General features: G+C 41.8%; 1 protein-coding gene across 8 annotated transcripts in view; it reads right to left on the minus strand.

Moving 5' to 3' along the window:
• CNOT10 (CCR4-NOT transcription complex subunit 10) overlaps nucleotides 1-27,252 on the minus strand; it is a 53,873-nt gene that overhangs the window by 11,439 nt on the left and 15,182 nt on the right. For 6 of the 8 annotated variants that reach the window (XM_074195612.1, XM_074195610.1, XM_074195616.1 and 3 more), the window contains 12 exons: nucleotides 21,784-21,878; nucleotides 21,155-21,316; nucleotides 20,900-21,050; nucleotides 18,611-18,756; nucleotides 17,111-17,197; nucleotides 16,515-16,598; nucleotides 14,167-14,284; nucleotides 13,050-13,199; nucleotides 12,548-12,750; nucleotides 10,306-10,427; nucleotides 9,554-9,730; nucleotides 7,639-7,719 (listed from right to left, as the gene is read on the minus strand). In XM_074195612.1, coding sequence (XP_074051713.1) covers nucleotides 7,639-7,719; nucleotides 9,554-9,730; nucleotides 10,306-10,427; nucleotides 12,548-12,750; nucleotides 13,050-13,199; nucleotides 14,167-14,284; nucleotides 16,515-16,598; nucleotides 17,111-17,197; nucleotides 18,611-18,756; nucleotides 20,900-21,050; nucleotides 21,155-21,316; nucleotides 21,784-21,878 — 1,576 coding nt within the window. The remainder of the gene's footprint in view (nucleotides 1-7,638; nucleotides 7,720-9,553; nucleotides 9,731-10,305; nucleotides 10,428-12,547; nucleotides 12,751-13,049; nucleotides 13,200-14,166; nucleotides 14,285-16,514; nucleotides 16,599-17,110; nucleotides 17,198-18,610; nucleotides 18,757-20,899; nucleotides 21,051-21,154; nucleotides 21,317-21,783; nucleotides 21,879-27,252) is intronic. The other 2 variants (XM_074195613.1, XM_074195611.1) reach the window with 1 other exon arrangement.

Consider the following 27,252-nt stretch of genomic DNA (forward strand, 5'->3'; position numbering starts at 1 on the left):
TGTCTGCAATTTTTTTTGTTTTATGATGTTATTATGAAATATGACTAACATGTTTCTTGATAAGTTAAACTTGAGGTTTTTGGTGTATTTTATAGATTCTCTTACTCTATTTTCTGCCATCTGTTTCCAGTAAATTCTTGGCAATTTCTTTGTAAGAATTTCTTGAAGCATGTTGTACTCAAGTTTTACTTTTTCATTCTTTTCTAAAAACATTCTTTTTCAGCTACCATGGAATTGTAGGAAATTTGGGGCACAGATGTACATACAAAAGGCCCAAAGCTGGGTCAGGACCCTTCTGTCTCTGAAGGGCAATGACTCAGTTGCCAAAACCTCAGTATGTCAGAGGGAACCCCACCATTGGGGCTTGGATCCCCAGAGGGCAGATGACACTATTTCCCCAATGCTGCTCCCAGCAGGCCACCACCTCTTCAGCTGTCCTAGAGTATGGTGGCAGAATGCGGGCGGGGAACAGGTCTAATTTTATCTAGGGAGGGACGAAGCACCCAGCACAATGCTCTGAATAGGACGGGTACTTAAGAAGTCCTACTATCAGCTGATTCTGTACTTGGTGAGTTCTTTTGAGGTTGCATCCTCAAAGTCCAAATCTTTCCAGGATGCTTGCTCTAGGACTTCTTGCTGAGAAGGAAGATTTTTTTTTCCTCTGGAGGGAGGAAAGATGAATGCTCTTGGACAAGTCTCATATCAAGCCTGCTATGGACTCTCTGGATGGCTGGTGGGCTACTCCAGCTTCAAACTTCTGGCAACTCTCAAGCCCACGTTGAGTCCAAAGGTTGGTCAAGTCATTTGTGCTAGGGATTGAGATTCCTGTACTTCTCTTTCCCAGAAAGCACATCAATTCCTTATGAACAAGAGGCCAAGAATCTCGTTTTCCTCCATCTTCTACCCTGGCTTTGCTGTGCCAAGATGGCACATCTAAATGTGACAAAGGTACAAGTTCCATCAGAAAAAAAGTTGGTAAAGTTAGTGTTCTTTCCAATTTGAATGCTAACCTAGTAACAAGAGGTCATGAGTCTGGTTAAAATTCAAATTCCTCCTATCCAGCAATGCATTCTCCAACAAACATTTGCTATTCTTCTCTCCAAATTCACTAAGGCTGCCTCTCCCTTTATCCCCTACTTCACGCCCCCTCATCCAAGTTTGTGTAAATCTGCTAATTTCTATTTTCACTACAAAGATATGTGCCCTGAGACTACTGTAGAAAACTGCTTAAAGTCCTGTTCCTCCTGTCTACCCCCACCCCCAAACTCCAACTGTCCAATCTGCTTTACCAAACACTCAAGAGATCTGACAGTTCATTAGACTGGAAGAATTGCACCTCAAGGGAAAAGACAAGCCACCCCCTACTCCCAAACCCTCCCCAAGAGGATCTGACCAAAGTCCAAGGCTGCCTTCATAGGCAGCCCGAGTCCTATGGAGTTCTGTGTTCTTGCAACTTGGACTAGAAAAAAGGGGGGGACGGACGACTTCGTTTCAAACCATCAAATCACATCAAATAACCTGGTGGATGAGATTGGGAAAATAAGGTTCGTCATCCTCTATCTCTTCTAGTTAACTGAACCAGGATTTTGGATAAGCTTAATCTAGGTTAAAATGCTGGGACTGAGGCTGAGTCTCAAGTTTGTGGAAGTATACACAATTTGGAACATGCAACTCATTGAAATTAATGCCATGGCACAAGACTTAGGGTCTAGAGATCAGAAGTAAAGAGCAGTATGGTTTTTCATTTAAGATACAACATCATTTTTCTCCTATTGGCTTCTTCTTCACAAGTTTGTTCTCTGACAGGCAAAGGAAACAGTTTCTTACCAATTTCTGGTAATAAAAGGTCTGACTTGATTTTTCTTTATGAAATATAAAAAAAGAAAAAGGAGCTTGACTTTAAAAGCCTTAAGATACATTTTAGGAATGTTTACAATTCTTAACATTTAACATCTGTCTACTTACCACACTCGTTTAAAGTAAGCTGCCCCAATGTTCAGATTAAAATGCATGATTTCTCGACTTTTGGGGAGGAGTTGCAGGTCATTCCCTTGGTTCTTCACTTTAGTATAAGAAGAGGTCCACAATTCAACTACATAATTTATGTGAGACATTCTCCTAATTTTTAGTGATAGCCTTTTTTTATTAATCAAGAGAAAAATTTTCAGAATGGTTCCCTGTTGGATGCCCATTGACTGGGGAATAAACAAATTGTAATATATGAATGTGACAGAACACTACTGTTTTGTAAGAAACCAAGAGGGACAGGGACAGGTCTTCAGAGCAGCCTGGAAAGAGTTTCACAAGCTGATGCTGAGTGAAGGGAGCAGAACCAGAAGGATGCTGTACACACCAACTAGGGGATGATGATGGACTTGATCTTTTCTGCAGTGCAATAATCAAAGACAATTCTTTTTTTTTTTTTTTTTTTTAGGATTTTGCAAGGCAAATGGGGTTAAGTGGCTTGCCCAAGGCCACACAGCTAGGTAATTAGTAAGTGTCTGAGACTGGATTTGAACCCAGGTACTCCTGACTCCAGGGCCAGTGCTTTATCTATCCACTGAGCCACCTAGCCGCCCCAATCAAAGACAATTCTAAAAGATTTGGGATGGAGAAGAGAATACCATCTGTCTCCAGAGAAGGAATTGTGGAGTTTAAATGTAGACCAAAGTTTACTAATCTTCAGTTTTTTAAAAAAAGTTATCTTAGGAATTACATCAATTTTTTTTCTATTTTTTCCTCCTTTCTTTTGGATGTAATTCTTCTTTCACAACATAATTAATATGGATCTATGATTAACATGGTTATAGATATGGAGCCCTATTACATTGCTTTCTGTCAGGGGAGGGGGAAGGAACGGAGGAAGGGAAAAAAAGAAAAAAGAGATTGTTGAAAATTAACATTACATGAACTTGGAAAATGAATTTAAGGGAAAAAAGGGAAATTTGATACAAAATATAACACAATAAAGGTGCTTCATGTATTTTGACTCCCTTCTGAAAACTCATCCAAAATTAAATTAATGAGCATGTATACTGACTTTACACACACACACACACACACACACACACGTCAATACACATTTTAGTCCTATGTTTATTTACAAAAAGAACACTCTCAAGAGAATGTCATAAGAAATGACCATTAGAACAGTCATGCTAAGTTATCACTTATTAGTTATGCTAGAAATAAGAAATGGCCGAGGTGATGGTTGCTTTGGGCATTCCTGAGTTCAAGGGGTCAAACATCACCCTCTGGACACACATCTCCCTTCCCAGATTCTCCATCTGAATCTTCATAGAGACATCCTCTCTTCCCACAATGACACAAACTCTCTGTACCCCTTCCCCCATCCCACTCATTGGCCTTGGGCAGCTTCTTTTATAAAGCTACCCCGGGACCCAGTCTATCTTGTTCCACTTCCTTTGTCCCATCTGCTCCTCACAATAGAGCTTAATATATATGCCAGCTGAGTAATATTTAACAATTCAATGTAGAGACTGTGGAATTCCCTCATGGAAACTACAGTCCTGTGCTATTCCAAAAGGTGTTTCTTTCATTACCAAAAGGAAGCAATTCCCTCATCCCAGAAATCATCATTCCTCATCTCTCAAGACGTACAGAAAAAAAAGAGCTGACTAATCAGGAAGGAACAAGAATTCAAGAGAAAAAACAATCCTTCCTGGCAAGCACTTCTCTTAAAAGCTATACTCAGGAGAGAAATAATCACACTAATTTTCAGGTTCATCTGTTCATAATGTTAAAAAAAAAAAAGGAATGACTATAGCATACCAAAAAAGTGACTTTTTCATTCTCTCAAATCAATTTATTCATAAACCCATTTGCTGAAAATCACAACACTTCTATTAAAAAATTCCCCTGGCAAATCCAATGAAAGTAAGCACCTTCATCAATAACATTTCAAAGTAAATACAAAAAAAGCAGAGCAGATCTTTCTTGAGTGAATTGAAGCCAGTGCTGCAGCACATTCTTCATATGTTGTCTTTCAGAATCTACCTTCTTCTTTTCTAGTTTTCACTGAGGTTCCTGGACTTGAAAAACAATTCACTCTCTAAGAAATGAAACAGATTACGATCGCTCTGCTTCTCCTTGCAGAGGTGGCTGACCAGCCCAAGGCTGGTTCGGCCCTCAGCCCAGAGCTGGATGGGCCCTGGATTGGCTCCTGAGATGATACAGACCAAGAGGTACAAACTTCGGGATTCTATTGTATTGATGGAGGCATTTCACATCAGAAAACGGCAGCCTGTTTTTCTTGCCTGTAACTTTCAATGACGATCAGCCCTTCAGGTTACACCTTGGGAACCATCTTAGAGTAATACCCTAGGCAGCTTCCAAGAAGACTAGAACTGAAGACACTGGAGTCTAATTAATGCTGATAATACAATTGTAAAAGTCAAAAGCAAGGTCAATGCCTTCTTCTCAACAGAATCAGAGGTCTGAAAGATGTTCTGGTTAGCTTCCCTGCTTGTAACCAAAGAACAACAAAGATGAACCCTTCCCTTCAGACAATGAGATTCAAAGAGTAGCAACCCAGGTTTCAGAGGGTATTTCTGACACTATGCTTTGACAGAAATAAAATGGAGCAGAAGAGAGGATGGAAGAACTGAGGCCAATGTTGGCCCCTGAGCAATGCAACTGTGCCCTTCAAGCCTGCTTGTGGTGTCTGTGAGCCCTAGTCAGCGCTGCTCCCCACACTCCCTGTCCCACATCTCCCCTCTCCTCCACACACTGAAAGATTTATATTTACATGACCACATCTGCTGGGCCACTGCCATCCCCAAAGACATTGGAGGTGAAAGGAAATACATTTCAAAAAGCAATGTTGAAGTAGCTAGGTGATAGGGACATGTAGGTGGTGTGCAGTGGATAGAGCACCGGGCCTGGAGTCAGGAATACCTGAGTTCAGATCTAGCCTCAGACACTTAATAATTCCCTAGCTGTGTGGCCTTGGGCAAGCCACTTAACCCCATTGCCTTGCAAAAGAAAACAAAACAAAAAAAAGCAATGTTACTCCAAACTGCATTCAATAATAATGATGAAAAATGTGTGACTGCAAGAGAAAGTTCTTTCACCTCTTGATTTCTTACTTTTGTCTAAGTCCCATGAGAAATTCTCAACAAGTAGAACATGCCAGCTTTCTTGCCCAACCATAACAGAGATGTCTCAGTTTATAATGGAAGTTCAATTACCATCTTGGAACAAATGGTGACTAGTTTTTAAAACAATCAAAGGGGAATATCTTCTTTTAATTTTAGGAATTTCAAAGAAATTTGCTACCTGACTCTTCTCTATAGGTTAGGATAGAGCTCCTCTCTACTTGAGAAATCTTTCAACTTGATTCCAGCCAAGCTGCCATATTTCGCAATGGGTCTATCCAGGGGAAGGGAAGAGAAGGGATAGATATTTCCCTAGAGCCCATTCACACTTTGATCTCATTTGATCCTCACAACAGCCCTGCAGGGTAGGTACTATTATTAAGAAAACAAAACTGGGACAAACAGATGTTAAGTGACTTGTCTATAATTGAACAGTCAAATCTAAACTTAATCTTACTCACTTCCACTGCACCACCTGCCAGCCTCAGCTATAGGTAATTGATTTTGTCAAGAAATGAAGACTAGCAGGGGCAGCTAGGTGACACAGGGGATAGAACACTGGCCCTGGATTCAAGAGGACCTGAGTTCAAATCCAACCTCAACACTTAATACCTGACTGTGTGACCTTGGGCAAGTCATACCTTGGCCCCCCCCCCCCAAATGAAGGCTAGCAAACATTTTTAAATTCAAAGAACACTGATATGCATTATGTTAAAAAATTTATGCTTCTAATATTTTACTTCTTTTTTTTTTTTTTAGGTTTTTGCAAGGCAATGGGCTTAAGTGACTTGCCCAAGGCCACATAGCTAGGTAATTATTAAGCGTCTGAAACTGGATTTGAACCCAGGTACTCCTGTCTCCAGGGCCGGTGCTTTATCCACTGTGCCACCTAGACACCCCTAATATTTTACTTTTAAGAAAAGAGAGAAAAAGTCCAGCTCACAGCTTTACAAGACACCAGCTACTCTACTTAAAACCATTTTGAAATTTGTTGGAAAGGCCAAATTCAACAATGACTTACTCAAAATCTAACCGTATTTATAAGTTCCATAGGGAAATTGTATCCACAGGTAAATGAATCATTGAATCATTTGTTAAAACTAGTCAACTAGCAAAAACCATTAACAATTTTGAAGAAAATTAACATCTTCCCAGCATTAAAAAACATACAAGCAGCTTTCCATGTCGTGATTGCATTAAAAATGATTTAATTTTCCATCAATAAAATACATAGATGCTTCTTCTTTGTTTCCTCCTACCAGGCAGTAGAAAAGTTTTTCTGTGACTGAGTATAATTTCAGGACAATATTGTTTGTCAGTTCTACTGTGAGACAACAAATGGCCCAGTTAACAACTGACATTTACACACAGTAAATGCTAAAAAATACATCAGATCTCTCCTTCCATAACTGATATTCTTTAAGACTTGCACTGTCTGACAAAAATTAAACCTTTTGGATGCTTAGTAAAATTATATGTGGTCATAGGAATATATCCCAAAGTTATCAAAAACAGAAAAAAAGGTCTGCCACATTACCAAAATATTCACAGCAGCGCTTTGGGAGTAAAGAATTGGTAACAAAGGAGGCCACTGGTAAACCGTATTGTGGCATGTAAACATAATGGACTACTACTGTGCCACTGGATATGAAGTATAAGAATTCAGAGAAGTAAAGGATGATATATGAATGATACAGAGTTAAAGAAGCAAAACTTGGAAAATAATAGAATAAGCACAAAAATATAAATCAGAAAAATAAAAAAATGGAACTTAATACTGTCTAACAAAATTTACTAAGTGTAACTCCTAAGGAAAGCTAAATACCCCTTTCCTTTCATTGCAGAAGTGGAGGACTGTGATACAAAATATTACATAGACCTTTTGACAGTTGATGTGTTAGATTTATGCTGTTTAAAAAATATGAGTGACATAAGTTTCTAATTGTATCAATAATGCTAGCATTTTATTAATTTTGCAAAGGGTCAATAACTCTCAAATGCCAAAGACTAATCATGGCAGAAGCTCAGTTTCTATGTTTTCTGACTAGTTAACAATGAGAGCATGGACATTACAAGAAGAGGTGGATTGGTTCTGATGAAGAGCTTGGGGATCCAACTTTGCTTATATCATTTACTTCTAAATAACCCCCAGACTTGGGCAATCCTACCCCAACCTGCAGAGCACAAAGGGCTTCCCTATCTTAGATTTAGATTCCCAGTAAGGCTGGGGGGAGGGGGGTCCTGACCAAGAATGAAGAGAAAGTTAATTCTTTGAAAGGAGGACTTTAGAAAAAGGGATTTGAGGGATCTCCTCACATCATTGGTTATTTTAATCATCTCTCAAGATGGTTTTGCTGAACCTGCATCCCCCGAATAGGATATAAGAACAAATAGCATTAATTGAATGGAATTTGTCACATCAATATTTTTTCTTACATCTTAAAGATATTTTAAAAATGAGAAAGCTTATAAAAGACATTTACTTTTTGTTTTAGATTTAAAACAATTTCTTGGCCCTTACCTTAAGTTTTCTAATTCTTGTTTTCTGAGAGGAGAAGATGGTGGAGCTGGAATGAATTTATCTCCATCATGACTTTTACTGCTGAAATAAAAACAGCCTATTACTTACACAGATTAACAAATAAGTCCTTTACCTTCTGTTCCATACCACTGCTCACTCGTTATATACTTATTACTAATAATTCCCCTATGATGGAAAAAAGAAAGGGGGGTGGGGAAATGGGTGAGAAGGAGAAAATGATAAATGCTTAATAATTTTCTATTATTACCATTTACTTAGCTATTTCCTATACCAATTTTTACTTATGAGAAAATTACCCAACTGATGCTCCTTATTTTTAATATAAGTAAATAGATATATTATATGGTATGACCTCGCCCTCAAAGACTGGGATTTAAACAATTTTTAAAGTTCACAAAGCACTCAACCAATATGATCTCACTGGAGTCTCAGGATGCTCTGGAAGGTGTGCTATAGACCCACCTGAACAAACTGAGAATGGTTCTATGAATTGCCCTTGCTTACCCAGCTTGTGTCAGAAGGAGAATTCAAACCCAGGCCTCATGACTCTTCTCACTTCCCTAGACATGCTAGCATCAGGAGTCTCGCCCTCCCTCTACCCATGAAAGCCACAGCTCAGAGCTGCAGGTTACAGCTGTTCTTGCAGGATAACCACTTTCCCAAGATCTGAGGTATTTTATAGTTAAGAGAAAATAAAATCAGTGGAACTCAATTCGGGGATTGTTTGAGAGCTCAAATGAAATAAGGTATATCAAGGGGCAAACTAGGTAGCTCAGAGAATAAAGAATCAGGCCTGGATTCAGGAAGATCTGAGTTCAAATCTAGCCTCAGACTGTATGATTCTGGGCCTACCATTTCATCCTATGTCTCAGTTCCTCATCTTTAAAATGAGCTGAAGAAGGAAATGGCAAACCACCCTTGTATCTCTGCCATGGAAACCCTGAATCAAATGGGGTCACAAGGGGTCAGACACAACCAAAAATGGCTGAACAACGAATGGTTCCCACACCTTTCCTTCATTATTTCCCTCAGCTCAAACACCTGCCCCACTCCCCTCCTGGCCCTTCACACACCCTGTCTTCTGGAAGACCTGCACCAGCACCTCTGGTCCTTCTCCATTGCTCTGACTCAAGTCATTGCACCGTTACTCTGTAAAATCTGATGAAGCTTTACAAATGCTAGCTATTATCGTAATGATTAAGGCCTGCAGAAATTGCCTCTTCCTAATCCTCAACTTCCTATCTGCCTCTTTTGGGGGGAGGGGGAAGGGGAGCTGCCTGAGGTCAAAGCCCTTGTCCTTTTTTCTAGCTGACAAGGGTCCCAGCACAATACCAAAGCAACAGTACAGGCTTGATTTTTTAAAATGAAAAGTTGTTCTAATATTCCAAATTCTTCAAGAATGTATTTACATTAAAAACTGTCTTTATAATACAAACATTAGGACACATTCAATAACTTTCAAACGATAGTGACTTAGTGAAGAAATGTGACAGAACAATCCTCAGGTAATTTCTAAATACTTATCATATCTTCTTTTTTTTCTTTTTTCATTTTTTAGGGTTTTTTTTTGCAAGGCAATGGGGTTAAGTGGCTTGCCCAAGGCCACACAGCTAGCTCTCAGTGCCTGAAGTCGGATTTGTACTCAGGTCCTCCTGACTCCAGGGCTGGTGCTCTATCCACTGCGTCACCTAGCCACCCCCACTTATCATATCTTAACAAGAGGTAGCCAGGGTGGAGTGGATAAAGAACTGGCCAGCCTTTGAGACAGGGAGACCTGGGTTCAAATTCTGATACAAACTGGCTGTGAACAAATCATAGGGATGTGGGCAGTTTTCCAGGTCTGCACTACTAGAGGGGATTTCCTCATTCAGGAGCCAGGTCCAGGGCTGGTTACCTGCAAGTCTCCTGACTCTCAGCATTTTCAGCACCCCCGCCCAACTGATTACTCGACTTGGACCCATTTTCCGGCTTTGGGTCCTGCTGGTCTTCTGGTAGCAGCAGCAAGGCATTCCGGAGACAGATGGCCGCAAACTCCATACTGGCTACAGGAATAGCGGAAGACTGTCCGTCACTTAAGAGAACAAAATGAAAAGTAAATAAAAAATTCAGACACAACTTTTATAGATTTGGATGCTAGGTATAGTTTTAAAATGCCTTGTTTTATTATTTTATTAGTAGCAGAAGGGAAATCACTAGTAATTTTAATCAGAGCATTAAAATCCAACAGGCATCTAGTCACAAAAGAAGCTATGAAAGATTGCCTGAAGCCCCCAGATGAAGACTCTGTCCCCAGAGAAATAGGGGAAACCCTGGCAGGAATATTTACAGAGAAAGAGGCCATGGAATTTCTGAAAGGCTGTAAGTTGGGAAATCTCTCCAGCATCTAGGGGTTTCCAAGTCATTCTGTACACAGTATGTACCAGGAATCGAAACAAAAGCCTGAGTGATGGGCAGGCTCAGGCCCAAGCGCGCATTCCCCTGACGCCCTCTCCTGGAGGACTGAGGCCAGTTTCTTGGGGAAGTCAGAGCACTGAGGATTATAAAGGAGTCCCACCTCTGGCTTCAAAGACAACCAGAGAGCAACAAACCAATAAATAAAATGAATCTCCAAGCACGCCAAGGCGCCCCCCCTCACCAAACACTTACTTGTATACTGCATTCTGGATGGACTGGGATGCCAGGACAATCTTCCGATGATAGCCTTGCCCAACGATGGACTGCACAATCCCCTTTTTGCTTGGAAGACCTTTAGTCTCCTGTTCTGAAGTCTACGAACAGACAAGCCAAGTTTCAAAAGTCTCATAATCATAGGAAAACAATTCTATTTCAAACTCATTTAATTTTCCAAAGTCTCCCTGTTGCAATATCTCACAAGGGTAAATGGGGGACAGTGGGGAGAATGACTGCATTCTCAGCTCTCTTAGATTTGGCTGAGGATGTGGGGCAGGAAATGTGACCCAGAACTGAAGAAAATCAGCAATGACCAGTAAGTGGTGGGGACCAGCACACAGGAGGAACAGAGCAAACAAAAGCAAAAAAGGTGTTCCTTTTCCAAGACAAAGAGGCCCGTGGTCAGTGGTTTGGCTAGCACTGCCCAACAAGAACTGCTTGGACACTCAGCTTCTGCAGCTCTGGAGAGGGAGTCAGCACACCAGGAGGCCCTGGTCACACAATGAAGGTTCCCAACTCTCCAGTTCAGGTTTTTTGGGCAATAGGACCACACATGGACCCAAGTCTCTGACCCGGTCCAGCTCAATTATACCCTGAGGCAAAGCTGCCCTCATTCATCTGTGCTGGAGGTTCATACTCTCCATAATTAGAATTAGAATTTATTTTTATTTTATTTTATTTTTTTAGTTTTTGCAAGGCAATGGGGTTAAGTGGCTTGCCCAAGGCCACACAGCTAGGTAATTATTAGGTGTCTGAAAGCAGGATTTGAACTCAGTAACTCCTGACTCCAGGGCCGGTGCTCCATCCACTGCACCACCTAACCACCCCCATAATTAGAATTTTTAAAGTATGATCTAGTAAAAGACAATTAATTCTATGAAATAATCCAACCCCCTCATTTAAATTGATGTCCAGAAAGGTAAGTGCGTTTCCTAGGGTCACACAGACTTTTACAAGTGATAGGATTTGAATGTAGATCCACTGACAAGGTCCCAGCGCTTTCCTCTGCACCACCCTTCCCTTTAATATAAGACTTGTGGCTGGTACCAATGAGAAGCATCACAATGAAAAAGCTTCTGACGGAGGAGACTGGGATTCACATATCCTCTTAGCAATCTGAGGCCTGGGGGCCACACCGGACTTCCCTGGGGGCTGATCCTTCCTTTCCACATCTTTAGGAAGATGGGAGCCCCAGCTCTAGACCCAGTTGTTTCCAGCTACTGATGTTCTAAAATGGCATCAGAACGGGACTTGATAAATTCTACAGGATGGATAAAGAAGAGGGAATTTCCAGATGTGTTTAACAATTTTCCTCATCTACATCCCACAGAATTTAACATTAGGCACTTCTAAGACTCTTCAAAAGAAGGTGCCCTCTCCTGGAGACAAAGGACAGGCAGAACCTCGGGCGGAAAGGCCCCTCAGAAGAGTTTCTTGGTCAGAGGTTTAATTTCTGCAATGGCTCACTCCCCACCCTCTAACCTTTATTTTATTTTTTTTGGCAGGTTCTGCCAGAGGCAGTGACCTGGCTGCATTTTGGAACAATCCTCTGGTGACAGTCTTCCTGGCAGTCGGAAAAAGGAAGGGGGCCAAAGAGATGTAAGCATTAGGCCTTCATCCCTTCCTAGCTAACTTCTTTTTTTTCCCTTGTGGAAATAAATTTAACCCTATCATGTATGTAACCCATTTATTCAGAAACATAGGAAAAACAACTCCTCACCTGAGGAAACTACCCACCTATTTCTCCAAGGCAGCAGCCTTCAGTGTGACCCTTTCTGGGTCTATGAGGCCAAAACTGTTTCCATCACCACACTCACACACTTTAATTTCTAACATGGTAAATAAACCAGAGTTATAACCTACTCCAACAGAAGCTGTTAGAGACAAGGTGGGGGTCCTCCCACCAACCTTCACGGGCACCTACTGAGAACCTTCCTCAGCCTTGTACTAACTCCACCATCTTTGTAGGGCTTCAGGTAATTGTTCCTTTTATTTTCCAATTACATCTAAAGATAGTTTTCAACACTGATTTTTGTAAAACTTTGAGCTCCAAATCGATCATTCCTTTGAAAAAAGGCTCATGTGTACTGGGATAATAAACGAAAGATTTAACAAATGTGTCCTTTTTAAATATGACTAAAATGAGGACAGCATTGTCCCTGTGCAGCCATGCTCAGGCCAGACCAGATCAAGAATGGGCAGGCCAGTCCTCACTCACCCCCTTGTTGGCGGCGATGCAGCATTCAGCCAGCCTCAGCCACAGGCGGGCGTTGGAATGGTACACCTGGACAGCCTCGATCAAGCACTCGAAGGCCGCCAGGGGCCGGCCAATGTGGAGCAGCTGGATGCCGCAGTTGTACAGGAGTTCATAGCGCTTATTCGTCAACAGGGTACACATGGGCCTCCCTGAGAATTTCTTCCCTGGTAACAAGAAGATCCTTGTGAAGTTTTTTTGCATCACCATGCCAGAAGCCAAATGAATGCCTGTTCCCCCCAAGCAATCCTGGGGAGGGGAAATCTCCACTGCACACTCACCACACCACCCTCCAAGGTGGCCCTTCCCTTCTTCCTCTTTGTGGGGGGCCCAAGCTCCTGGTCTCTCCCCAGTAGGGGGTGCCCCCTACCCAGGTGCAAGGAGGTGGGGGCACAAGGGAGAGGCCCCTCCTGGCTCATGTGCCAACAGCCCTAACCCCACATTCCCTTACATCTATGAGACTCACCTGGGTCAGTGCTTCCTGCCCCAAGCTGGGCACAGACATTGTCGTTTTCTTGAAGAGCCTTCTTAAAATAGAAAATTCCCAAATTGTGTTTGCCCATGGCAAAATGAATGCAGCCCAGATTGTTCCAGAACATGCATCGCAAGCATTCACCTGACAAAGAGAGAGACATCAGAGAGCATGAGCCCAGAGCCATGCCTTCTGAGGCAAATGCCCTGTCAGCTGCCTGAGGGCACAGATAACTCATGGCAGAGGTGGAAAACACTGGAAATTGGGCAGGGCTTTCTGGGGAGAGTAGACCGCTTCAAGCATCTGCTCCCTAAGTTACCGGGGAAAAAAAGACCAATGCCCCTACAGTCTGCCAGGGGCTAACAGGAGGCTTGGTGGCTGGCATGACTCTGCTGCAGGGAGTGGGGCAACAGCTCATCTCCTACTAGAGAAGCCCAAGGAAATGCCTCAAATGGGTGAGATTCAAGGAAAGCCCAACCCTCTTCACTAACAGACTGACAAAATGGCACGCCAAGTAAAACAAGCCCGGAGGGAGATGGAGACAGGGATGGACACATGACACAGCAGGATGCCACAGGGTTAGAGGACTAGGGCATGACAATGTAATAGTGATGTCACTGCAGACAATGAGGTCAACCTCTTGTGGCTGTGTGTCAGGTCATCAAAAGATGATTGTTCCAAGGAAGCAGTTCAGGGGCAGGGACATTTAAACTATCAATGACCTGACGTGTGTGTATGTGTGTGTGTCTGTCTCCACGTATTTGGCTCTGAATATATTTCCTGTTAGTTCTCCACAAAATGAAGATCATACTCTTAACAATCCCATTCACAAACTAAGAAGCTCCCCAAGAGCTGGTAGATCAGGGAAGGCACCCCCTCTTTTTCAGACCTCAACTGTGTTCATGGGACCATGAAGATTCAAATAGAACCGAGTGATGGTGGTGGTGGGGTAAACTGAAAACCCAAGAGTTTGGGTGAAGGGAAAGGAAAGCTGCCCAAAGGTGTGGCTCTCAATGAGGCATCATTCTTCCTAGGTGTTTGGGAACAGAGAATATAGTAATGGGAGGAAGAGAGAACAAATGCATACATCAAATTTCATGGTTTTCTTTACCTGTTTTCATGAATCCTGGATGTTCAGCAATGTTTGCACTATTTAATAATTTCACCGCTTTTCGATAATTGCCCCTTAAATATTCAAAATTGCTTTTAAGAAACAAAGAAGGAGCAGACTGTAAAAAAACATAAGTTATAACTTAAAGAGGTATGACATGAGTTCAGATTTGCAATACTATACAAACATTAGCAATGAATTAATAGTTATGGCAAACAGAAGTCCCTATTAATGCTCGTTATTTTAAGATCTGGTTTGTTCCTATGGAAATTAATAAATTGGTATCAAAAAAATACAATGAACAAAAAAAAGATCAAACTACCAAAAATACACTTTTAAGAGTTCATGTTTTATAGAATATTAAAGGGATCTTTTTATTTGCTACATCACTGATTGGAGACAAATATCTTCAATCACTACTACAGAGACTGATTATCTTTTATTTATTTACAAACAGACATGGATTAAATACTTTTCCAAGTCAGGAGCAAAATTAGTGCTGTTCGTTTATTCAACTTTATTAAGCACCCAGCAAGTACCAAACACTGGGAACACACTTGTAACTGAATTAGATGGGGGCAGAATGTCCTGAGTGTAGAAAACTCCAAATGATCTGAGATCTGAGGAGGATAGATGGTTCCCAGATGTGTGTAATGAATGTGCCCAAGTAGAGCTGGCAAAACCATATGGGAAGCATGGATGGGCTACCACGTGCCATTAAAAGACAAGTCCATTTGGATAAAACGGGGGGGGGGGGGGGGGGGGGGAGAGGAGAGAGAGAGAGAGAGAGAAGAGAGAGAGAGAGAGAGAGAGAGAGAGAGAGAGAGAGAGCGCCTGAAGCAAAGACCAGAGGGCAAGGAACAGCCTTGAGAGAATCCAGAGGCAGGAGCTATCCTGCCCCTGATTCCCCAAAGGAATGTGCCTACAAGCTACCATTTTGCAGGCCACCTCTTCTTTTCTGGGTAGACTAAAGATTGGTTGCTGTCCCTGCCCCAAACAAACAAGGCTTTCCTTCAATCAGAGCTTTCCACTTCTCCTTTAATTCCTCCTCATTATGTCCCCTGCAGTCCAACTTACTTGGAACTGTTGTTACTTCTACTTGCAATGTGTTAAGAGACACATACACAATGTTATTCAAGTTCATTTTAAAGGGAAGAAAGTACTTTGATTACTAGGCATCAAATGACTCAAGCAGGGAATCCCTAGCCCAGTCAACTAGGTTACTAGGGTCTGAAAATGTCACTCCACCTGGCTTTTCAAACAGCCATTCCACAGCCAGGTTCTCTCTTCTGCCTTCATTTAACAGCCTCATGATCACCAAGGAAGCCTACCTTCTCAGGTCAAGGTCCAGGTCTACCTCAAGAGCTGCAGCCCCCTCCACCCTTCCTCACTCCAAACTCCCAAGGTGACTTCCCACAGACTCTCTAGGTCTCAAGTCCTGCTTTCTTCCACCTGCTCTGAGTCATTCTTGTTTCCAGTCCTCCCTGGACAGAGCCCTACATCTTTCCCTTCTCATCTTTCAAGACCTCTCAGAAGCCATCCCAGAGCATCAGAATGCTTCCCATTTCTCCTGGATGCCACCACAAGTCATGCAGCTGCTTAGGGCGCCAAACTCCAGGGCTGTCTCTTCACAGCAGGTGCTTTAAGCAATGTTGCAAAGGTCAACATACATGTCAGCCTATGCAAAGCACAAATATATTTCAGTGATGATGGGACAGACGGGAATGCTGGCAGGTGTGACTGGGGATACAGACTCAACTATAAAGAAATTGCTGGTATTTCCTCTTGGCTAATGTGCTTACTTCCGTACCACTACATGACAGGGACTTTACGCTGAGATTTTTCATTTGTATCTTCTGATGGCTTGTGCCCTGAGAGCAGTTCAGCCTCTAGAGCAGCTAGAGAGCAAGGTCTGGGTTCAAGTACTAACCCTTCCACACTGTTAATGAACCTGGATGCTCAACTCAACCTCACTTTGCATATTGGGTGCTGATTTGGACTGGGGGATGAGTTTCCTCCTAAGGAGCTCTCCACTGAGTGAAAAAAAGGTTAATTTAGCTTTATACCTTGCTATAAAAGGGGGCTTTAAGGAAGTGAATCAAAGTTAATTTTAGGTCTCTATGAAATACAATAACCCAAAGCCCCATCAAACAAGAATTAAGTGGGCAATCAATCTCTCGTGGTCAACTTAAGTCATGTGCCAGCCGAGCTTCATTATAATCACCTGCTTAAAGCTCCCTTACCGGGGAATTCCCATTCTCCAAGAAAATAAAAGTTTACCCAGCATGCCCTTAGGAGAGAAAAGACAAAAACAGAAAAAGGAAGAGAAAATTAGGGGAGACACTTACATTTCCAGCTGTGTTCATGACAGATTTAATTTCCCTTTTGCAAGCTTTCAGAGACTTCATTTGGATATAGGCTCTCACTTTATACTGTGGGATTGGAGGGAAAATTTTTCATGTGAGAACTACAGTGAATGCAAGCATCATGGAACAATGTTTAACCTTATGAGGCAGAAAGTAAAATGCAATGTCATATTTGCAAAGTGAATGCTGAAAAGTCACTTTCAGATGACCTCAAATATTTTCTATCTTAAAAGCAAAGCTTAAAAAAATAAAAATTAAATAAAAAAAAAGCAAAGCTTAACAAAGCAATGGAGGTTGTGCTGAGGCTCCCCATCAAAGGCATCCTTCCTTCTCTGTCATTACCATGCACGTGTGCATGAGATGGTGTGTGTGTGTGTGTGTGTGTGTCTCAAAATGCCTCTTTATTAGTGACACTTGAAGGGAAACAGAATTAGGATGATCAATGGATTCCAAAGGGTAAAGACAATGGTTTTGAGATTGTTTCCCATTTCTGCTCTTCCTTTCCTCTTCTTTCTCCCCTCCACCACCAGGCTGACCACCCCTTATTTATGTAGAATCCTTCTCCGACATCAGCTCACCTGGTGAATCTTAGACTTTGCAGCTTCTATCAAGGCTCCACTTTCAGCTTTATGATTTGATCCCTCTTTGCTGGTAGTGTTTCCTGACTGCATAAAAAAATGAAGTAAAATAAGCCAGAATTTAATATAGCTTTAATTTCATTATCAATTTTAAAATATAGTACTATTAAATATTGAAAATTAAGAAGGCTCCCAGGAAATCAAACCTGCTATGCTGCCCAGGTCTTAATATTACAGCATAAAGCCTGGCAAATGGAATCATTTTTCTACCTCCGCTTTGGTACCAAGTAGTGATGTCAAGAACTCAAATGAGATGCTTTTTTACAAATAAAAAGCAACTTTTCCCAACCTACTGCTTGAGCTCAATCTTCCAATAAAGGGACAACATAAGCATCCCTTAACAGAGTTGACCATGGCAGGTATGACCACCATCCTGGTCCAAGGGACCATCCGTGTCTGGCTCAGTCTCCTGAATCACCATCAGTTCAACATGTCCAAACAACTTATGATCTTTCCCCCAATCCCTCTCCCCTTCTGACTTACCTATGATTGTAGAAGCATCACTCCCCCACAGCCCCAGCCCCTCAGGCTCACAACCCAATTATCAATGTGTCTCAACCCCATCTACTCTATTGCCATAACCTCTGAATTTCACCTTTACAATTTCCCCCTTGTCACTGCTGCTATACATGGGGACAGACCCTCATCACCTCACATCTGGATCACTGCATTGAGACTTGTGGGGGGTGGGGATGGGGAGGGAAGTCTGTTCCAGTTCCAATCCAAACCCCTCCATGACCAACTCAATAACATCCTATGACTCTCTATTGCCTCTTCCATTCAGGGATATAGCCCCAGACATTTTCACTGGCTTTCACAGCCTCAAGACTACTTCTCCTTTCTGTTGGCAGGAGTATAGCTTGCTTGCTTGTACATTTATTAAGGATGACGATAGCTTCTATTTATATAGCATCCTATTGCTATAAAAATGTATTCCAAAGGCCCTGTAGTAAGTCTGGAGGACCTGAGTTCAAATCCAGTCTCAGACACGACATGTCCTAGCTGTGTGACCTTGGGCAAGTCACTTCACCCTGATTGCCTCTCATCCAGGACCAACTCCAGTTGACCTGATTTATATCTGGCCGCTGGACCCAGATGGGAAAGTGAGGTTAGGGACTTAGCACAGCCGCTCCATCACTTATATCCAATTCATGTGCTTTTCTTGGCAGCACCTCCCTGATGCTGTGGGCCTCTTCAAGAATGAAAGATGAACAACCAATCAAACAACAACAGCTCCCTCATTATTAGGTGACTAGCTGCTAGACCACCCCAGTTCCAATGGTCAGCAGGGTCTGATCCACAGCAGGTGCACATTACCTTTTCCTGACATGCTGACTCTGCTTCCACTCCATGCAGGGAAGTAGGAAGTAGAATTCTTTCATTCCCACCAAAGCCTGCTGCCTCTCTGATCATGGGTCACGTCTGTCTCCATATACTCACCTCATTACTCTTCCCGTTTTTGTTATGATTGCCTTGGGAGATCATTTTTTCTAGAACGGCAAGGAGGTGCAGCGCTTTCTCAGCTTGGTAGGTTAGAATATAGAGATCCACAAGCAAGAAACACACAGCCTGGGCAAACTTCTCTTCTATGTAACACAAAAGAGACAGAAAGAGAAGAAGCTAATACATACACTTTGAGTCAACAAGGACAATCCACAAGAAAGTCTCAGGATGCAAAACTGCTCCAGTCTGATGGTCTCTCTTTACTAGAGGGCCTGCTGCTGGACTCTACACAGGGGCTGGATCATCAGGCAGAGGCATGAAGACAGTCATGATGTCGTGTCTCTGAGCCTCCAAGGGATTCACTCAGCCACGGTGGACCCTCAAACAAATTCCGTGCCCTTTCAAACAAACCTAGCTTGGCAAAGATTCTGCCACAGAGGAACAGAGTCTATGCTTTTCACTTAATTGTTTTCTTTTGCAATCTAACTTCTATTTTACACACTTAAAAAGTTGATTTGGAGAGCAGTCAAAAGGGTCCAGGTCCAATATGAAGGATAACACAGAAGAGGCAAAAGAAGTGGATTTTACTTTTGGAGTCAGAAAGGTAGTTTTTAAAGCCTATTCTTTGGAGGAATTGCCAACACCATCAATTTCACATGTAAGGATAAACAAATTTTCTTAACAAATGAAGTTAAAGTAAATTAGATTTCCTATTATTTTTTTTAAGTTTTTCAAAATGGAAAATAGCAGCATTTCCTCCCACTCTACTGAACTCATTTGAGGATCCTTCCCTTAGCTCTGCCTGCCTGGTCCGAGGCATGCCCAACTCCTTCCCTCAATGCCCAGAAGCCTGGTAGGAAGGAACAAGCTTTTCCGGACAAACGAGTCAAAGCTGAGAAGTCTCACCAGTCATGATCCAGCAAATCAGTTTCAGGAAGTCTAAATGCTGGACTCAAATAGGAAAGAAAAAAATACTAATATTTTCATCTTTCCACAAAATTGTCCTGATAGAAGGCAATGCCTTTATCTCTTTTATTTTTTAACTTTCTCTGATCTTTAGAAAATAGTTTGAGACCACAATGATTTTCAGTTTAATTCAACTAATCTAACATATACTCAAAATCTTTGTTCAATGCACCTTGATAAAAAGTAGCATGGCATCAGTCCTCTTACAAACCAGCAGGAAATAGAGAACATGTACCAAATACTTTACAGTTGGCAATGCTTTACCCAAATACAATATGAAATGGAATATGGTGAGCAAATGAGAGACAGGAAGAAGCATGAAGTGGGGGGGGGTGGAGGTAGGAAGAGAGAAAGCTTCTTATGTAGTAGGACAGTGCAAGGGAGACTGGTGGAAAGCTTGAAGCTTCACAGAGCTGTGGGCCAGTGGGGTCGTGAAGGGCAGGAATTCAAGACAAAAGGCATTCTACTTTCTAATGAAAACAAGACCTGAGTCAAAGCAGTTGGAGAGGAAGCTCTAAGGCAAGACAAGTAGTCTGGCTGGGGGAGAGGGGCAGAAGGTAGCGCTGCAGTGAGGCACAGGGCTGGTTTGTACAGATCTGCTCACCGGTGGGCTCTCGTCACTCATTCTACCCTTTGTTGTAGCCCCGACGCCAAGGCCTGTGGCTGGCCACAGAAGAAGTTAAACAAAAGTTTAGCAGTTGATCCATGGACTGCTTGAAAGGACCTGGAATGCTGGGCAGAGCAGCTTATCGACAAAGCTTGGGGCTCTGAGGAACAACGGACCAGACCCACCAAGCCAGAGCTTCTGGCAGCAGGAGGAAGGACAGCCTAGAGTAAGAAGAGCTCCGAGTGTCTGCTGGAGCCTAAAGAGAGCAGAGGGGAAGAAGGGGAGAGAGAAGAAGCACCGCTGCATGAGAACTGGAAGGCTTTATCAACTAACTAGATGCTGGAAGTGAGAGAGAAGGCTTCAAACTGGACGATCAGGCCTCACTAATAGGAAACAAAGTCAGAAAGAGGAGCAAGTTAAGTCCCATTCTGGATATGGGGAGTCTTGAGAAGCCAGGGGAGCCTCAGGAGGAAACGTGAGCCTGGGGCTCCACAGAGCTGTTGGGGGGGCAGGTGGCAAGAAGAGAGGCAAGCCAAGAGGACATCAACAGTAAGAGGTCAGAAGAGAGGAAAGGAGTCAGAGAAGGGATAGTTAAAGAGATGAGGAAATAGCCAGAATGTCCTAGCAAAATTTATTCAAGATTTTGATGAATTAAAAAAAATTTAAGCCAGAGAAAATGTGAGAAAAATTACTTGCTTCATTCAATGACATACCAAAAGGTTCTATGAACTGATAGAGTTTCTCTCCGACTGCTATTGCTTCAGTATGCTGGCGCAGGTGATAGAGAATAACAGCTTGATTATAGTAGAGCATGCTATTTTCGACATCATCTAAGCCATCCATTTCTTCAACAGCTGAATGGACCTGAAAAATAGCCCATCACACCTTCTGATTTACAACAAGAAAACAAGGGGCAGCCGGTGTCAACGGCCCGGACCCAGGCCAGCCAACGAACAGTGCCAGCCTACCTGATTTTTCAGCTGGTTCAGCGTGGCTCTCAAGTGATCAGTGGTGGTCTGCTCATTTCTACAAAACTCAGCCACGGCTGTGTTCAGCACAATCTTGTAGTCGTCCTTGTTGATGTCCTGCAGGCATGCCAGGTGCTGGAGGCAGCTGTCATAATTCCCAGCCTGCAGAGGACAGACACAATGACTCAGACCCCAGCCTCACATTTTAGAAGGGATGTCATGCACATAGGGATATCACAAATCCTTCAGATTAACGAAAAGAGATGTCGGCCACAAACCTGTGTGACTTAAGAGTCCTGTTACTAAGCCACACATATTGGTTGTTCCTATTCTAAAAGAAACACACATGGGGTAAAGACACTGACCCTTCTAAAAGGGGACATGCCATCATCCTCAGTGGGGCACTGACTTCAAAGTCAATCCAATTCTGAATTTAAACAAAAAGATCAAAAGCCAGTGGAAAATAAATGTCAGAGAAGAGTTCTTTTGGTTTTGTGCAACAACAAAATATATGGGATTTCTCACATGTTTATTTATCAGGGACAATATTCCTAGAAGCAACAAAATATTTCAAATATGAAAGAAATTTCTCAAAAGTTTTAAGAGACTAACATGAAATATTTTCTTACCATAAATGCTTGAAAAGCATTGCTTGATAATTCCTTCTCTTGATCAGTGATCCCAGAAGTAGAAACTGTTCCTTCATGTTTCTCCGTTCCTTGATCTATAAACACAAAATTTTAGATATCTTTAGAAATCAAAAGCATTATTTTTCTTATTACAAACTTTTCTTCTTAGTTTATTCCTCATCCTAATTACAGCCATAAGTACAAATGGCATACTCTCTAACTACAATTGTTAATCACTTGTAAAAATGAAAGTACAAACCACTTCTCTTTTCTGAAGCCAGTGGTCAAACACAATGAAATGTCAACATCCCTTATTTTTAGAAGCTAAAATTTTTTCTTGAAAAAGGGATTAATGATTATGACTCTATTTAAAAAAATCTATATATTAAACCTGAAATCAACAAACCAACAAGCATTTTCTGAATGCTTTCTTTTAGTGCTCCAGATAGAGAACAGGCAGGTCCTATCCTCAAGGGTCACAAATCTTTCGTTCTGTTGCTATAACAACAGAAAGCCATACTAGCTCCTAAACTGAGTCATTTCAAAAGTTAGTTTTAGAGGCAGAACATCCTTACTTTATAAAAGAGGAAAATGTTCTGATAGAAAAAGTTAAAAGGAAAAAAAAAATCAGGGAATGTTAGAATTGGAGGGATTCTCCCTACCTGGGAGACTACTTTGTAGGTCAACTTCCCATTTTATCCCAAAGTGAAACCTTGAAAAATTTACATTAGTTTTTGAATGAAGAACATATTTCACTACAGTTATTTTTTCTTTTTTTCCTGAGGTTAGGATTAAAAAAAAAATCTCAGGAGAAAAAAAATTCAGGACCTCTATTCAAGACAAGAAAAGTACATGATGCTAAAACTTAAAAAAAAAACTATTAAAAATAAATGTTACCCTTTTTTAATTACACCTAGTCACAGATCCCACTCCCTAGCTTACATTTGTTTTTATTAAATTTATTTATTTTGAATTTTACAATTTCCCCCCAATCTTACTTCCCCCCCCACAAAAGGCAGTCTTTACATTGTTTCCATGGTATACATTGATCTCAGTTGAATGTGATGAGAGAGAAATCATATCCTTAAGGAAGAAAAATAAAAGTATAAGAGATAACAAAATTACATAATAAGATAATGGGTTTTCCCCCCTAAATTAAAGGTAATAGATTTTCAAACTCCACAATGTTTTCTCTGGATACAGATGGTATTCTCCATCACAGATAACCCAAAATTGTGCCTGATTGTTGCACTGATTAATTTGGTTTTTACAGTTCAGGATTAACCTATATTTTGGTGGAATGACTGTTTGTCCTAAGGGAACCTTTCTCTTTAGTTTCAACCCTTTGGAATTTTGAAACTTGATGCTAGAGGAGTGATAAAAATCTAAATCACTCTTTAGAGACTACAAGTTTCTTCATTTTTTGATGTTTTTTAAAAAATAAATTACAAATCTCTTTTGTCTGTAAATCATATTAGTGCCTATAAGGCATAATTACTGACATTTATTGAATGACTTGTGCAGTATGATACAGAGTCAGTTAAGAAAACCTGAGGTCAAATTTTAACTCAGGAAGATGAGTCTTCCTGATTCCAGACTAAGCACTCTATTCATTGCACCACCTTGCTGCCCCTGATAAAAACATATTATTCATCTACAAATATTTATGTTGTATCTCTAGCTTCTCCCTAGAACTCATCTGGCATTTTCATCTAAGACTGGACTCATTTTCTTCCTTCCAATAATCATCTCATCTCTAATCTCCCTTTCTATTCAAGACATCGTCTTCATCATCTTCCAAGCCTTAAATCTGAATCCATCTTATACCTCCTTTCAACCTCATCCCAAGCACAAATTTTCTGCTGATAAGTCTTTTCAAGTGATTCTTACTGTGCATCCTCAATGTAACCATCAGAGGGCAGACTCCCATTTCTTTTATATGGACCAGTGATGTCCAAATTTTAAAAATCTGAATTCCTTATCAGTTACAAAATTTTTGAGCATACAATCTTGACACTGATTTTACTTATTTATAAATTGTATCCATACATACCATACCAATAATTATGAATGCATATAAAAATATTTTAAAGAATTAAATAGTTCATTTGTTAATAGTATAAAATACATCTTTTTTTCTTTAAAACATTAAAGAATAAGCTATTATATTTCAAGATCTTGATTAGACATTTTGTAATACAGCAATCAGAAGGTCTATTTTAACTTATTTTAATATTTGGGGGTTTTGGGGCAAGGCAATGGGATTAAGTGACTTGCCCCAGATCACACTGCTAAGTATTATGTGTCTAAGTCTGGAATTGAGCTCAGGTCCTCCTGACTCTGAGGCCTATTCTCTATTCACTGCACCACCTAGCTGCCCCCAATACTTGGTTTTAACAAACATATTTGGGGGGGGGGGGGGAAGAGGACATATGGATGCAAATGGAAGAAAAGCAGCATTAGTCAAATTTATAAACCCTGACACTTTATTTTCCAATCCTACCCACCAATTATACAAAGGGTTTGGGTGAATTTGCTAGTAAATGTGCAGCTTCCCTGAAGTCAATTCATTGTCTCTGTAAACTTAAGGAAAGGTAGATGAGTTAACAGATGGGTTCAAAACCCATCGAAATTCATCATTTAGAAGATGTTTAAACAAACTAGGAAATTCTGTATACAAATTTTAAAATGTGCAGATATAGGTGTTCTAGTAGGTGACAGAGAGGAAAAAAAAGGATGGTCACTGTAGAGTCCAATGTTTTCATGAGGTCAAAAAAAGATAAGGATTGAGAAAAGTTCATCAAATTTTGCAATGAAGAGATAACTGATAATTCTGAAAAAGTTTCATTTACAAGAGTAAAGAATAAAGGGGAGCTTACCTATCTCACTGAAAGTTCATGTGTGCATGTATAGGGGGTAGCTGCACTGCTGGTCCAGTTCACACTCCCCTACCTAAACCCTATGGGGGAGGAGAGTAGGAGGTAGAGCCTGGCTGTTCAACATACCACCTGGATAGATGTCCATTCAGCCTTTCAGGCCTGCCGTGCGCCCCCCAAACCAACCACTCTGAGGATGCTGGGGAATTTCCAGTCCTTGTAGCTAAACTCTCATAAGAGTTTTCTCTTCCCATTCTTGAAAGCCATGGGACACATTGTTTGTCTATCCACAGCACTCAGTCCAGTGCTGTGGGTTTTTTAGTCATTCAATGGGCCAAGGAGCCTTCAGAGTTCCACTTTGGAGGTAATAGCTCTAATAGAGGCTCCTACTTCTCACCTACCTCTTATCCATCCCATCTCTGACTCACTCTCCACAACACTGCCTCAGTATTCTTCTGGACATCCAGGGCATTATGTCACTCCTAGTGCGTGGATAGTTTCCCCCATTATTTCCTCCTTGACCCCTGTGTCTCACATGAAGAGGCGGCCCTTCTCCTGGCCGGGGCCGTGCCCTTGACATGCACAAGGGATCCCATTCATCCCTTCTTCTCCAACTGACTGCCCCCCCCCCCTCACTAATCTTCAGTCTCCTCTACAAAGTCTTCTGTCTTTCCTCAGTCCAAACACCCCACTAGCCATCTTTCTGGATCTCAGTCCTTTTTGCTAGATCCCCTTGGTGCTTCTACTTCCTTTCTCCTCAGACTCTGCAGTCTGGCTCTCAACATCACCATCCAATGGAAACTTTTCACTCCAAATTTATTAATGATCAATTCACCACCAAATCAAATAGCTTTTTCTCGATCCTTCTCCTGCAGCTTTGACACTGCCCATCTTGCTTCTTTCCAGGCTCTCGTGACATGGCTCTTGGTCTCCTACTTGTCTGACCAGACTTTTTAGTCTCCAGCAGAATCTTCATCTGAAATGAACACCAAAGCTCTGTCCTGGGCCCTCTTCTCTCCCTCTACACGGCCCTGATGATCTTATCATTTCCCGTAATTCGATGATCATTTCTATGTAGATGATTCACAGATCCAGTGATCTAGCATTGACAATCTCCAATCTCTAGTCTGATTTCTTGCAGACATCATCAATTCAACAATCAGAATTAATATCTTTTGCCCCCACATTCCTGTCCAGGGTACCACCATCTTCCAGGTTTTGCCTCCTAAGGCATCACCTGGGACTCTTTACTCTTTCTCATCCCTCATATCCAACCAGCTGACAAATCCTGCCGATCTACCTTCACATCACTTCATAGATATCTAATGCTGCGTCCACCTGCGTGCAGGCCCTCACTCCTCACTGCCAGACTATGGCAATAGATCACTGGCTCTTTTTCCAGCCTCACATTTCTCCCCACTTAGCCAACAAAATGATCTCCAAGAGCAGATATGACCATGCCATTCTCCTAGTCAATCACTTCTAGGATAACAAATAAACCCTGACTGGCCTTCATGATCTGGCTTCTTATTTTTCCAACCCTCTTACAGCTTCCTCTGCCCTTCCATGTCTCTGCAATCCAAGGACCTCCATCTCTTGACTCCCTGAACCATCCTTGACTGTCCCTCAATCCTGGAATTCTTTGTCCCCATCTCTGCCTCCTGGCTTCCTTGATTTCCTCCAAGCCTCAGCTAACATCCCACCTTCCTGATCCTCCTTAATATCAGTCCTCATCTCTGAGATCACCTCCAATATCCTTGTTCATATATAGAGTTCTTCGCACAGTGTTTCTCATAAAACCACCTTGAAGTAGGGGCTTGGTTTTGCCTTTTGTGTCCCCAGGACTTCCCTAGGTCAGAGCCTGGCCCAGCAGGCCCCCTGACTTGACTCCATAACCTTCATGTCTCCCCACCATCACAGGCCAGACCATGCCCCTTTCAATATTCCACATTTCAGCAGAACTGGATCATTCTTCTTCCCCCCCCCCCCTTTCTCTTCTCTCATCTCGGTGATCCTGCCGGTGGTATTCCTCATTTTGGAACTGGATTCCCCTAGACTGTTCAATGCCCAATTCAGCTGCCACCTATTCCACAAATCGCTCCCCAGCCCTTCCAGATGGAAGCAATCTCTTTTTGCCCTGATGATACACCCCTCACAACACAGCACATCCCCCTGGAGAGGAGAGACAATACGGCATTCACCTCTCTCCTCATATTTATTCCATACATCTAACAACATTGTGAACCCAGCTGGTGCTTAACAAACATCTGCTGAATTGGGGTCTCCACTTGTTAAAAAGAGATTCGAAGCTACCCCAAAGCCACTGTCTTTCAACCATAACTGCTCAAACCTTCTTATAAATAAGTTTTCAAAAAATTAAAACCCAGATCTATTCAAGATAGTCAGAGTCATAGTAATAATGAATTGTTATAAGAATCAGTGTTCCAAACATAGGGAGACTAGTTTCTGCTTCTATTAGAAACAAGTGAATCCAATAGACACCAGTAGTATGCTCTGAGCTTCCCAGCCCATTAACTCCAATACTAGATGGGGTGCAGGGGGTGGGGAGCTGCTTTGTTGGCCTAAGCTTTCA

Source organism: Macrotis lagotis, chromosome 7, assembly GCF_037893015.1.
Source record: "Macrotis lagotis isolate mMagLag1 chromosome 7, bilby.v1.9.chrom.fasta, whole genome shotgun sequence".
NCBI classification, from domain to species: Eukaryota; Metazoa; Chordata; class Mammalia; order Peramelemorphia; family Peramelidae; genus Macrotis; species Macrotis lagotis.